General features: G+C 35.3%; 2 protein-coding genes across 2 annotated transcripts in view; both read right to left on the bottom strand.

Moving 5' to 3' along the window:
* The window catches only part of LOC119837699 (vitellogenin-like), an 8,088-nt gene extending 3,074 nt beyond the window's left edge, over positions 1-5,014 (bottom strand). Inside the window, exons 1-5 of the mRNA XM_038363430.1 lie at positions 4,943-5,014; positions 1,855-4,072; positions 1,574-1,784; positions 501-1,491; positions 6-417 (exon numbers count right to left, since the gene is read on the bottom strand). Coding sequence (XP_038219358.1) covers positions 6-417; positions 501-1,491; positions 1,574-1,784; positions 1,855-4,072; positions 4,943-4,973 — 3,863 coding nt within the window. The 5' untranslated portion in view covers positions 4,974-5,014. The remainder of the gene's footprint in view (positions 1-5; positions 418-500; positions 1,492-1,573; positions 1,785-1,854; positions 4,073-4,942) is intronic.
* A 2,735-nt stretch (positions 5,015-7,749) lies between these two features.
* Positions 7,750-11,203, bottom strand: LOC119837698 (zinc finger and SCAN domain-containing protein 2-like). Its single transcript, XM_038363429.1, has 5 exons — positions 10,249-11,203; positions 9,832-9,930; positions 9,263-9,381; positions 8,560-8,721; positions 7,750-7,974 (listed from the first exon to the last, which is right to left on the bottom strand). The coding sequence occupies exons 1-5, from the start codon at positions 11,201-11,203 to the stop codon at positions 7,750-7,752; spliced, it is 1,560 nt and encodes a 519-aa protein (XP_038219357.1).
* Between the last annotated feature and the right edge of the window lie 899 nt (positions 11,204-12,102).

The following is a 12,102-nucleotide window of genomic DNA, read 5'->3' as shown; positions in this document are numbered from 1 at the left end:
CCTGAATATGAATATTTTCTTTAGGTCCATAACGAATGTCGGCTTCAAAAGGCATCTTGAAATCGCTCTTAAGCGCTTCAGCGTAATTGAAGGTGGATGAAATCGGCCTGTTCAATTTTCCTACAGTATTTATTTGCCAGTTGCCGAATTGTTCAGAGTTTCTACCAGCGAATATGGCGAATTGAACTTTAGGATCAACCTCGCTGCTGCTAATGGCGGATGTCATTACGTATTCCAACTTTTGCACTCCATCAAAAGATGCGCTGAGGTCCAAAACATGTGCACGCGCTTTGTTTATGCCAGCGACGATTTGTTTAAGAATTGCGTCTCGTCTAGCGGCGCTGTTTGGTGTTGTATCCGATATATCAGCTGCAGTAGCAGGTAATTGTCCCTCTACTTTTTGATTATAGACTGTGCCTGAAAATAAAAGATTTTTGGTTAGTCATAAATATTAGAAATTTGGTGATAGTTATTGTAATAATAATAGATTTTCTACATACCATAAGCTGCTGTTATTGTCATGCTCTTGGATTTAGATTGCTTTCCCAAATAGCGTAGGTTAAAGTGAGTTTGGGCAAGATCAGCTTGATTGAAAGGTGCTACGATATGAGATAGGGGATCCCGTGCAAGGAACATGTTAATAACGTTTCTATAATCATTTGAATATGAGTAGCCATTTAGCTGGAGTTGGACACCAATCTGTTGGCCAAATTTATGATCTACTGCGATTGCTTTGCTGTCTCGGTTGATCAGTTTTGTCGATGGATCTTGAGAAATAGGAACAAGCGAGTCTTTTTTCTGGTTTGCGCTGTATGGCCAGATACTGTAGTGCAGAACATTTGTATCTTGTTCAGGTTGAAGTGGTGATACAACAAATTTGACTTCTCCCGATTTCATTTCATATTGCACTCTGAAAGGTAAATTCACTTGCATCTTTCCTACAACACCGACACCGGCCCATTGGTTGGAAATTGTATCTAAGAAACCGACACTACCGTCATGGTTTTCTGCGTATGTGAAAATAATTTCATGGTCCATTTTGCCGTTGAATTCTCCATTGCTAAGGAAATTAGCCAGGCCATTTGTTTTTGTTTGAACATGAATAACTGCTGGCTCTTTATATTTGAAGATGAAAGGCATACCCGAAGCAACTGGGAACATTATTGATACTTGGTTTTTGTTTAATACTTTGGTGTAATGGCCTTCCATACCATTGCTGAAATCCATAAGGAGATTCTTCCACTTCTGTGGCAACTGTTTTATGTCTTCTTCGCTTATCGCAAATAATCTTTGCTGATTCATTAAATCTAAATACAACGAAGCTTCTGCAGGTTGCCGTTTCTCGTTATCATATTTATTGTTGAACATGTTGTAGATTTTATCAGCAGAATATTTATGCGATGTCTGAGACTTTGTCTGACGGGTTTCCTTATTAATGAAGTCTCGATAGAAGTTAATGAATGGTTGCCAACTAGACCACGCAGTGGAAATCTGAAAATACATTAAAATGTTACTAATATTTTATATTTAACTTTGATACTTTATTTTTTTATTTTATTAAGAATGATTTTACCGTTGATTCCTTGAACCATCCGCTTATTCTACTGTTGAATGAATATCTTGCAGATTTAGGCAGTAAGCTATCGTCTCCGCCAATGATAGACCAAACGCCCAAAACGCCGACATCATCGTCTCTGTCATATGACCTCATTGCCTTTGTTGAGTATTGTGCGCCAAATTCTTCCCTTGTAACCATATCTTTCACAGCCTGTGCAGATCTAGCACTGAAAATAAATAACTCATTAGAAATAAATTTCATGCTAATATAAATTTCGTTTTCCAAATTTTACTTACAGCTCAAAGTATCGAGGGTGACGTAATTCTGCAGCATATTCAATTGCTGATTTGATCGCAGCCCGAACTTCTACACTCGGATCATTCTTAGTCATATCAGCCATAGCTTGCAACATTGCGCTCGTGGGATGAGTCATGAATATATTTTGAACGGCGGCCACCCTAACTTCATAAGGTTCTGCTGTATTTCTAAGAATGCTATAGAGTGCGGCTCGTACGTATCTGTCCTTCTCCCTTGCCAAAAATCTCAAAGAATCAACCATTTGTGTTCTAAGGAACGTCGAAGCTGGAACTTTACCTTCCAAATAAGGTGCAAACACATTCAAAATTTCACGGTGACCTATAATTCCAATAGCCTTTATGAAGACTTGTGCCTTGTGGCTATCGTTTTGTTCTATTGCCGTTTTTAGCTCAGCGCTAAGACGGGGTAGAACAGTATCTAAGACAAAACGGTCGTGACGATTTGACAGACGTCCGTACATATGTGTAGGGTAATATTGATGCGCAGTTCTGTTATCGACTTGTCCCATATGAATAAATTTGCTCGCGGCAATCAGCGCTGAGGTGTTAAGGTACATTTGATCTTTGACTTCAGGGCTTAATGCCAAATCGAAAAATTGTATCATTGCTTCCTTGGTTGGGTAACGAAGGGTCCTTGGTAGTAGAGCGACTATCTCTGCTGCTTCTTCCCTTTCAATTTTTTTCTCTTGTATCCATGTTCTTATCAACTGGAAGGCGGGCAGTGTACCAGATTGCGCAACTGCGTCGCGATAAATTCTCCACATGTCTGCTTTCATCACATCAGCACTTGATTGACCGATTTCAATACTGCGACTCATTTGAGTGAGTTGACCGTAACTCATTGAAGAGATAAGTCGGACCAAAATATTGAATTTAGTTAAGAAATCACCTTTAGGCATATTATTAGGGTTTTGAAGCTGTTGCGCCATTTCTTGAACTAATTTTTGTGCATTCATAGGAGTTTGCTTTTTATCACCGCGCGGTTGAGGATTCATATACAGGGCAGAGTATGCTGGTTCATTAACTTTCGGAACATCATCATTAACAAAAGATGAGTCTGAGTCGCTGGAACTTGAACTTTGGGAGCTCAAATCCTCTTCGCTTCGCTTCTTAATAATTATTTTGTTAATAGCGACGATTGAAGATTTGGGTTTTGCGGAACGACGCACTCTTGAAGACTGCTCAACGCGCGATTCTGAGCTCTCCTGAGATTCTGACGAAGATGATGTGTCGTCAATGGCTACTTGCTTTGGGGTTAAAGAATACAACAAATTCATAATTTCCCGACCGCCTTCTGGCTTTTCCCATTCGGGTTGATTGTCATCTTCGAATCCAACTAATTGCACGCTGATCTTGCTGTGTACTTCAGCTTGCTGCTTACCGTACACGTGTGGGTTGACATTAACTGTGCTTGTTGTCTCAGCCTTGTAAATGGGACCATTCTTGCCCATGAGATAACGGGAAACAGTGGATCGTTTGATAAGTTGGTCTTCTTTGGTGGAATGCGCAGTACCAGTCCACTCTGCACCTTCAGGAACTCCATAGTGATAGTCCACCCTGTGACGGCAGTGACCGTAACTTTTGCTCTTGGTTACTTCAATGGGGTTTTCATTTTTTGCAAACATGGGGAGCTCACGTCTCCATTCAGAAGCGACTGGGGACACTGCGTATAAAGTTTCGCAATCACCAGTGACGTCCGTTTCCATCTTTCTAAACTGGCCTTGCTTGTTCTCATCATCAAAGGTGTCATAAGACGAGTGAATGTTGCGATAGGTAGATAGATCAACTTGAAGTGCTCCTATGAGACCTTTCAGCAAGTTTTCATATGCGAGAGTCAAGCCTGAGGGTAGGCTGAGAGACACAACTCTGCCGCCATCTACGTTGATTTCGAAAGGCTTGTCCAAGTTGAGGATTGGTTGGTAGCTGAGCTCCTCTGGCATTGGCTCATGGCGTTTCAACAGTTGGTGAACCAGAGCATGTTCTGGGTTTTCCAGTTTCGCTTCCAGTTTTCCAGCGGGCTTGACACGTATGATGAAGCGTGCTCGGTATGATCCGCCAGTGCTAGCACTTTCGGTCATATATGCGAGCGTGTGGGATTCGACATCATACTTGTACAATTTTCCCACTTGCCACGGTCCCTTGGGTTGGGTGGGGTCTGCGCTGGGTTCGGTTGCAAGGCGGCCCGATGATACGGCCACTGTAATAAATAATTTAAAGTATAAAAACAACAGTAACTTATCAATTGAAACTATTATACCTATCTGTTCGATTAAACAATGATACTTGTTTTAAACAGTGTAGTGAAAAAAATGCAGTATTTTGTATGAATAGTGAATATGACCATTCTTGCTCGGGTGACAGATTTTTCATTCAATAATAGTAATTTTTTAAAACATATATTAATTAGCTATCAATGCTACATATATAAAACAGATGACAGATTCTTACAATATTGTCAAATATATAAAAAAAAATAAAAAAATATCTGATGAACATTTGAACATATTAATATGTAATCACTGATTCTCTTAAGTTTATAAAGTATGTACTTCGTATTTTATTAGGTTCTGTAGGATATTGTGTTATATTTTAAATCAAATTGAGGAAAGAAAACTTAAATGCAAATGCACATATTTCATATTGCACAAATTTGAAAGAAAATTACACTAAAATCATATTAATTTAGTTATAATTTTATCAGAAAAAAATTTATATTTACTAAATAAAAATGCGATATTTTACAAATGCGACACGTTAACGTAGAAAAATTTAAGAATTTCAGGCCTAAACAGAAAACATTCGATACGACATGCCCATTTAAAAAAATTTAAAGAACCATAATTTTGAAAGTGCAGATCGAAGAAAACCAAATCAAATAAAAAGAAAAATATATTGAATTTGAATAACATATTGGTAAACATGCCAATAAGGGCTGCTAGGATCACAATAAATGTATAAATATAGATAAAAGATTATTAATTTTATAAGGGCCTTAGCTCTTAGGAATGTAAGACATTTTAGGTATACTGCATATTGCCTAAAATAAATAATTAAAACACAAACTTACCAATAAGGGCCGCTAGGACCACAATCTTCATGATCACAGTTCGGTGGTCCTCAGATGTTGCTAGAAAGGTCGGCGGAGAACTTGTGTTTGTGACCAACAGATCGATCTTATATACATAGTAATTACACGTGTAATAGTGACCCTAGAGGAGGTCTAGCTTTGATAACAACATTGTATATTTCGTGTCGCTTTATTTTGATGATTCAGATATAATATTGATTTCTTGTGTTAAGCCCATATTATTTACATATAAACTTTAGCTAAAAACGGTACATTTTTTGTGAACAATGAAAGTAAAATCTTACGTAGGCAATATCATTACATACAGAATTAGTATATAGGTACTGATATATAAAGCTGAAAAGTTTGTTTGTTTACTTGAGCGCACTTGTATCAAGAACTGGGTCGATTTTGATGAAATTTGGTACAGAGTTATTTTGATATTATGTTGATATAGGGTATCCTGGATACCCCAAGGGAATGAAACGCCAGAATCCTTACCTTCGACTATGCGGTTGAAATTGCAGGCGGAAAGGTAGTTTTTTTTTAATACACCCCACTTTCATATCGCAACAGCTAAGTTGGTATCATCGAATATATTTATTCCTATTAATTTATTGTTTTATCGTCTGTGAAACAATATCAAAATTAAGAAGAGTGTATGTTTATTATCGTTTTATATACCTAAATAAGAGTTTTTATATTAATTTTCGAATTATTTTTGGATAGTAGCGAAGGAAATATCTAATATATAAAATTCTCGTGTCACAGTTTTCGTTGCCATACTCCTCCGAAACGGCTTGACCGATTTTGATGACATTTTTTGTGCTTATCCGGTATCTATGAGAATCGGCCAACATCTATTTTTCATACCCCTAAATGATAAGAGTAAGGCAGAACAGCGTTTGCCGGGTGCAGCTAGTATAATATAATAAAATGATTTAAAAAATAACACGCAATAATAATAAAAATCAATTTATTAAGACAAGACAGTATCTGCCTTTAAATACTTAATTATAAATTTCAATGAGCAAATTGGAGATCTTATGCTGGAAATAATACTTAAAAATAATCTAACAAAAGAGATTCTTTGGAAAGCATCATTTGTACATTCGCTCTTAAATCGACTTCACTTAAAAATAACAAAAATATACCTAAATAGAAAACAATTCAAAACTATTTTTATAAAAATAATCTAAAATATCAGTTTTCAGAAAATTATTTATAAAGATAATTGTAATATTTAACATATAAACCTAATCGAAATAAATGCTAACAGCAAAAACTTACTTAATCTTAAATTCTAATAAACATATTTTTAGATCATAACAATTTTTCTATAAGTCTCTGTAAGATTGTAAAAACCATTAGATTAAAATCTAAAACTGAAAACAATTGAATACCTGTGTTCCCATGGAAGTGCCCTAAATTGTAAGAAGTGTTACGGATCACAATTATTCGACAATTTACAATTCAGATGTTAATCTAAAGGTTAATCTTACGATAGCATATACTAACAGTCTTATTTCAAACGTTTTGAGCAAATATAGGTGTAAGTAGATAAATACATGTCGAGATCTATTTTACGATCTTATTACAATAACTAACTTATGTGCCGCGTCTATAATTCTGATATGTAGTCCGTAAATCGATGGGTTACTTGTATATTTAAATGTTTACAAAGCTCGTATTTGTCAGCTTTTTATGTCACAGTCGGCAAAAGATTGGTGTGTCGCCTGATGTTACTACGATGCTAGTGGATTGCCGTATTTAATAAGTGTGGGGTAAGGAATGGATTATTGAAGGTATTAAGGAAAGGACTGGGAAGGGTAACGAAAAGGGATACGGGCCAGTCAGTTAGGTAAATCAGAATTGGACGCGGTTAAAAGCTGGACATTTATAAAGCTCTACCATTATTACTATATTAGATCCTTAACCATGGAAATGCTGTGTTTTGAACACAAGATTCCTTAATTATTAATTACTAGTCCTAAAACCTATTACTAATTGAGCGATTTTGTTTTATGTACAGTCTTTATAATTGAGCAAATTTATTTACATTATTCTCTAGGACATATTATAATAATAAAAATAATAGAAATTACATATCAAATGCAACAAAAATTAACATTAGATATACTCATATATTTCATTACGCCCATATAATGATAATGTTAGATTCTTCATTACATTTTCTAAATATGGGTGCTTTAAAGATTTTTGATTGTTATTCAAAGAAGATTGAAGTACGAATTTTTCCGTATAAGTATTAATTTTCTTTTTTCTAAAAAACGTGTTTTTTTTTAGTTTTACAGCCTTATTAAAAACTAACAGGTTATAATTATCATTTTTATAAAATATATTCAAGTTGTCGGTTGGGTTGTCGTTGAATCATGATGAATAAGTTGCCAATACAATTATACTTCCTACTAATATTATAAATGCGAAAGTTTGTAAGGATGTGTGTGTGTTTGTTGCTTTTTCACGCAAAAACTTCTGAACCGATTGCAATGAAATTTGGTACGTAGACAGCTGGACAACATAAAGGCAACTTTTTATCCCGATATTCCTACGGGATACGGACTTACGCGGGTGAAACCGCGGGGCGCAGGTAGTATTTCTATATATTCACAGTATATTCTCTTCTATTCAAGTTAAAAATATCTGAAAAATATGAAAGTGCAATTGTGAGGTTACTAAAATTTTTATATGTTGACGCTGCAATGTGTTCTTTTGAATTCCTAATCCGATTTTTCTAATATTGAAATGTACATAGGTTTCCATAAAAATTTCCGATGAAAATTGAGTTACAACTTCAAAGGTACTGTCAGTTTATCCCGAATGCACCTTAGCGTGGCCGGTTTGGCCGGTGAACTAGGCACCAGTTGTTCCTCCGGCCGTCTGAGGGGCTTCGAGGGGGGGAGGCACGCGCGGGGCGCGGGGATGTGGGGATGCGACTTTACGTGCTTCCGCAGGGAGGATGGGTCGGTGTAGCGCTTGCCGCACCCGACAGCTCCACAGGCGTAGGGTCTCTGGTAATAAGATTACATTTAGTAAGATTTGGAGATTCTCTAGTGATGGAAGGTAGTGTCAATTTGTTATATTTTAAAAAACATCTTTTTTTACATTCATCTATAATTTTTTTTATTTAAAATTACTATAATATATACTTTTAATTAGACATAAAAGACTACACAGAATGTGTGTTGGAATTATATTATGTCTAATTGATGACCGCCTCCTTGGTACAGTGGTTAATGCGTGAGTGTAGAACCGAGGGGTCCTGGGTTCAATTCCCGGTGGGGACGCACAAAAAAAAAATGTCTGGGTCTGGCAGGACACAGAAGGCTGATCACCTACTTGTCCCTAAAGAAAATCGATCAGTGAAACGGATGTACATCATCTGCCCCATACCCCACTAGGGGACACGGGACTTCACTTTTAATTGATGTTAAATAGACAAAAAACGCAACTAGAAGAAATCTAATTAAATAAATAAAAAAAAAATTATAAATAATTTTGAATTTGGAAGCATGTTTTCTAATAGACAAGGCTAAAAACTAAAATCATCAATTGTTCTTATTATTATCATGTTAAGAAGCAACTGTCAAACTCACAGCATTAAAATGTGTCCTCTGGTGCTTCGCCCTGTCAGAGGAGTTGGAGAAAGCTTTGCGGCAGTGCGGCGCGGGGCAGGCGTACGGCCGCTCCCCGGTGTGGGAACGTACGTGGATTTTCAAGTTTTCCAGGCGTGAGAAAGCTTTGCCGCAACCTGGATGCTGTTAAATGTAATATAAAGGTATAAGAAATAATTGTTCGTTGCATCGCTATTTCTTGTAACTGTATATAAAAATGTTACATTAAAAACGTTGAATCAAGAATTATGCACGCCCGGCTCCGTCCATTTATTATTAAGTTATTGAAATAATATAAACAATCCTATATTTTGAGTATCAGAATGCACAGGGTGAGCAAATTTCATTAAAATCGGTTGATTACTTTAGGAGTCCATCGCGGATAAACAACGTCACACGTAATTTATATACATTAAGAATATTAGGAATTCTAATTTGACTGAATACCTATATTCAATAATTATAATTATACTAGCTGCACCCGGCAAACGCTGTTCTGCCTTACTCTTATCATTTAGGGGTATGAAAAATAGATGTTGGCCGATTCTCATAGATACCGGATAAGCAAAAAAAATTTCATCAAAATCGGTCAAGCCGTTTCGAAGGCGTATAGCAACAAACAACTGTGACACGAGAATTTTATATATTAGATGTACAGAATATTCTAGAAATGAATTATACTCACATGACATCTATTGGGCTTGTGGCCGGAATGCACGCGCATGTGAATTAGTAGTTTGTACCTCGCGTTAAAGGGACGCCTTGCGCGGGCGCACTCCTTCCATAGACAACTGAACTCGTCTCCTGAAAAAGTACATTAAGGAATAAAAAATAAATATGTGTAAGAACTTGTTTAAATATTTCGTAAAAATTGACTATTTCATAAATATGTTGACTTTTCAGTTTTTATTATACATTATGTTAACATCCGACTTAGAAGAAGAGGAGTTTATCAACAAGTCTGTATTTTTATCGTGTTTGTTAACTCGTATTTTTTTACTGGGTGAACCGATTTCAATTATGATTTTTTTAATTGAAAGCCCTGCCATGTGGTCCCGGTTAGATTTGATCTAGGTCTTACATATTTAAAGCGGTTTAATTATTTAAAAAAAATAATTATTAGATAGTAATACATTATGTTTTATTCGATGACGATTAACAAATCATCGTCCGTACATAAAAATCGTCGTCACAATCAAGAAATAAGTTGCTCATCTTCATTCTAATAAAAATTATAATATGATAATAGCCTACCTTTATACGTATTAACATGCGCCCTTTCAATATGCTCCACCAGCATATTTTGGTTCGCGTGCTTCTCGTAACAGTTCTCCCAGAGACACACCCGATCACCTTAAAATAAACAAATAAGTTGATTTATAGCGTCCTTTAACCCATGACAAGATATTACAAAGGCACACCGACTATTGTAAATATTTACTTCACTTTTTTTTAATTTACCGAACGTTTTCCGAAGTAGAAGATTCATAAAACAGTAGAAGAACTATGTTATGTTATGCTATTCGAATCAGAATAATAAATATATTTATACCTTTGATATCGGTTCATTACAACTTCATTTCATCGAAATAAATAAATATGTAGAACATAAGAACTTAATTTCATCGAAATAAAGATATAGAACAGATTAAATATAAAAAAATATAATACCTTGCTTTTCTTTTTCCACTTTCCTCTCAGTTGTAACACCACTATTCGCACCGTAAGAAGCGGTATATTCGTTTTCCCTCTCAAAATTTAATCCAAAATCGTCTAAATTAATGAAAAGTTCGTCTTCGTCGAACGTTTCGGAGTTTTCATCATAATAACTCGAACTTTCTATTGATTCAGATACGGATGCTTTCCTCTCATGTTTATCGAAACTGAATTCCGTGCAACTTGTTGGAGTGTCGGGTAAAATATAATTACGTTCTGCTTCTAAATGATGCAGAATATTGTTTGGATAACTATAATGCTCGATACTGCTGACAATGTGATTCTGTTGTATGTCAGTGTTCACGCAAGAATTCTCATGGGTTGGCATAGTTTCTTCATTATTAGCATAGCTACAATATCGTTTTGTGAACGCTGTTTCTATTGATGGCAATTGATTGTCACCTGGCATCAAATTAAAACAGTCTTCGTTGTAAGCATCTGGAGTTAAGCGACACGTTTCACTATCTTCTCTACATAGCTCATCTATTAACGATTCGTCATCTATGTAATCGTTATTAATATCGAACGTAGCATTTGTTTTCGTTTTCTCATCACCAGCATCAGATTTGAAACTGTTATCATCAAATTCAATGCTGTCTAAATCCAACAAAACTTCTTTGATATTTTGATCGTTAATGCTACCATCGATAACTTCATCTATCATTTCGAAATCAGCTTTAGTCTTATCGCTATATGAATTATCTGTGGTAGTCCAACTTTCTAGTACTTCAAAATCAAAACTCTCTTCAATCCCATATTTAAAACTGTCATCTTTTTGTTTCGCTTTGCTGTTTTCTAATTCTAGATTAAATTGTGACATATAATAAGCGTGCAGATCTGTAACATTGTAATTTTTTTCTTGAAATAATTGTTCGTCGTCATAGCAAGGTATGATATCATAGTCGGCCATGATTATAAGTTCATTTGCCTACAAAAGTTCAGTAATCTCTGGGTAGAGGTAGCTGTTATTGACATATGTTGAAGTCGGTTTCGCGCATATGGTTTTGCTATTATTATAAAAATAAACTTTCTCCAAGTCTGAACTCGCGTGGCTCGCGCATCTGCGAATTATAAAATTAATTACTAGTGTTATTACACATTTTGCAACACGTGTTCCGTATGGCTACCTTATATTGGTGGTAGGAAGTTTATCGTTTTTTGTGCCGTCCTGAATTAAAATAAGTCAGTAACGGAAATTTGAAATATAAGTTTAATGACACGGAGTGTGTACTATTTTTGAGAGAAGACAAGGCATTTTTACTTTGTATCATTCCTCATAAACAACACTATTATGAATGTAATCACATAACTTTATAATAAAATAGGCGAGCATTTTTCAAGACCTGGTAATATGCAGAATTTTCAATATTTGTATAAATCATTGTTTTTCGCATTTAGATTAAAATAAATACTAAGTAGTAAGTATTTATCTATTAAAAATATGATAAATTTTACTTTTTTAAATAGCTTTTAAATTCGCCCATTTCTAATGAAAAATAAAATCTTATTGGAAGAAAAAATATTCCAAATTATTATGCACAACAAAGTAATTATTTATGACAAATATCCAAAGCAAAAATACACAACTATTCATTGAAAGAATATAAAACAATAAAAATAAAAATATTGCATCGGTAACAAACACGAAAAATATTAATATCCACTTACTTGAACAACACTTTTTCTTCGCGAATTTCACAAAAATGGCGCGCTGTCACTTTGACATATCATTTGCGCGGGAAGGGTTGAACACGACCGCACTGATTGGGACATGAAACGGGAATAACAGGAGCACACGGGATAGCGAAA

The sequence above is a fragment of the Zerene cesonia genome, chromosome 28 (genome assembly GCF_012273895.1).
Source record: "Zerene cesonia ecotype Mississippi chromosome 28, Zerene_cesonia_1.1, whole genome shotgun sequence".
Taxonomy (NCBI): Eukaryota; Metazoa; Arthropoda; class Insecta; order Lepidoptera; family Pieridae; genus Zerene; species Zerene cesonia.
This window is presented reverse-complemented; position numbering and strand designations above follow the sequence as displayed.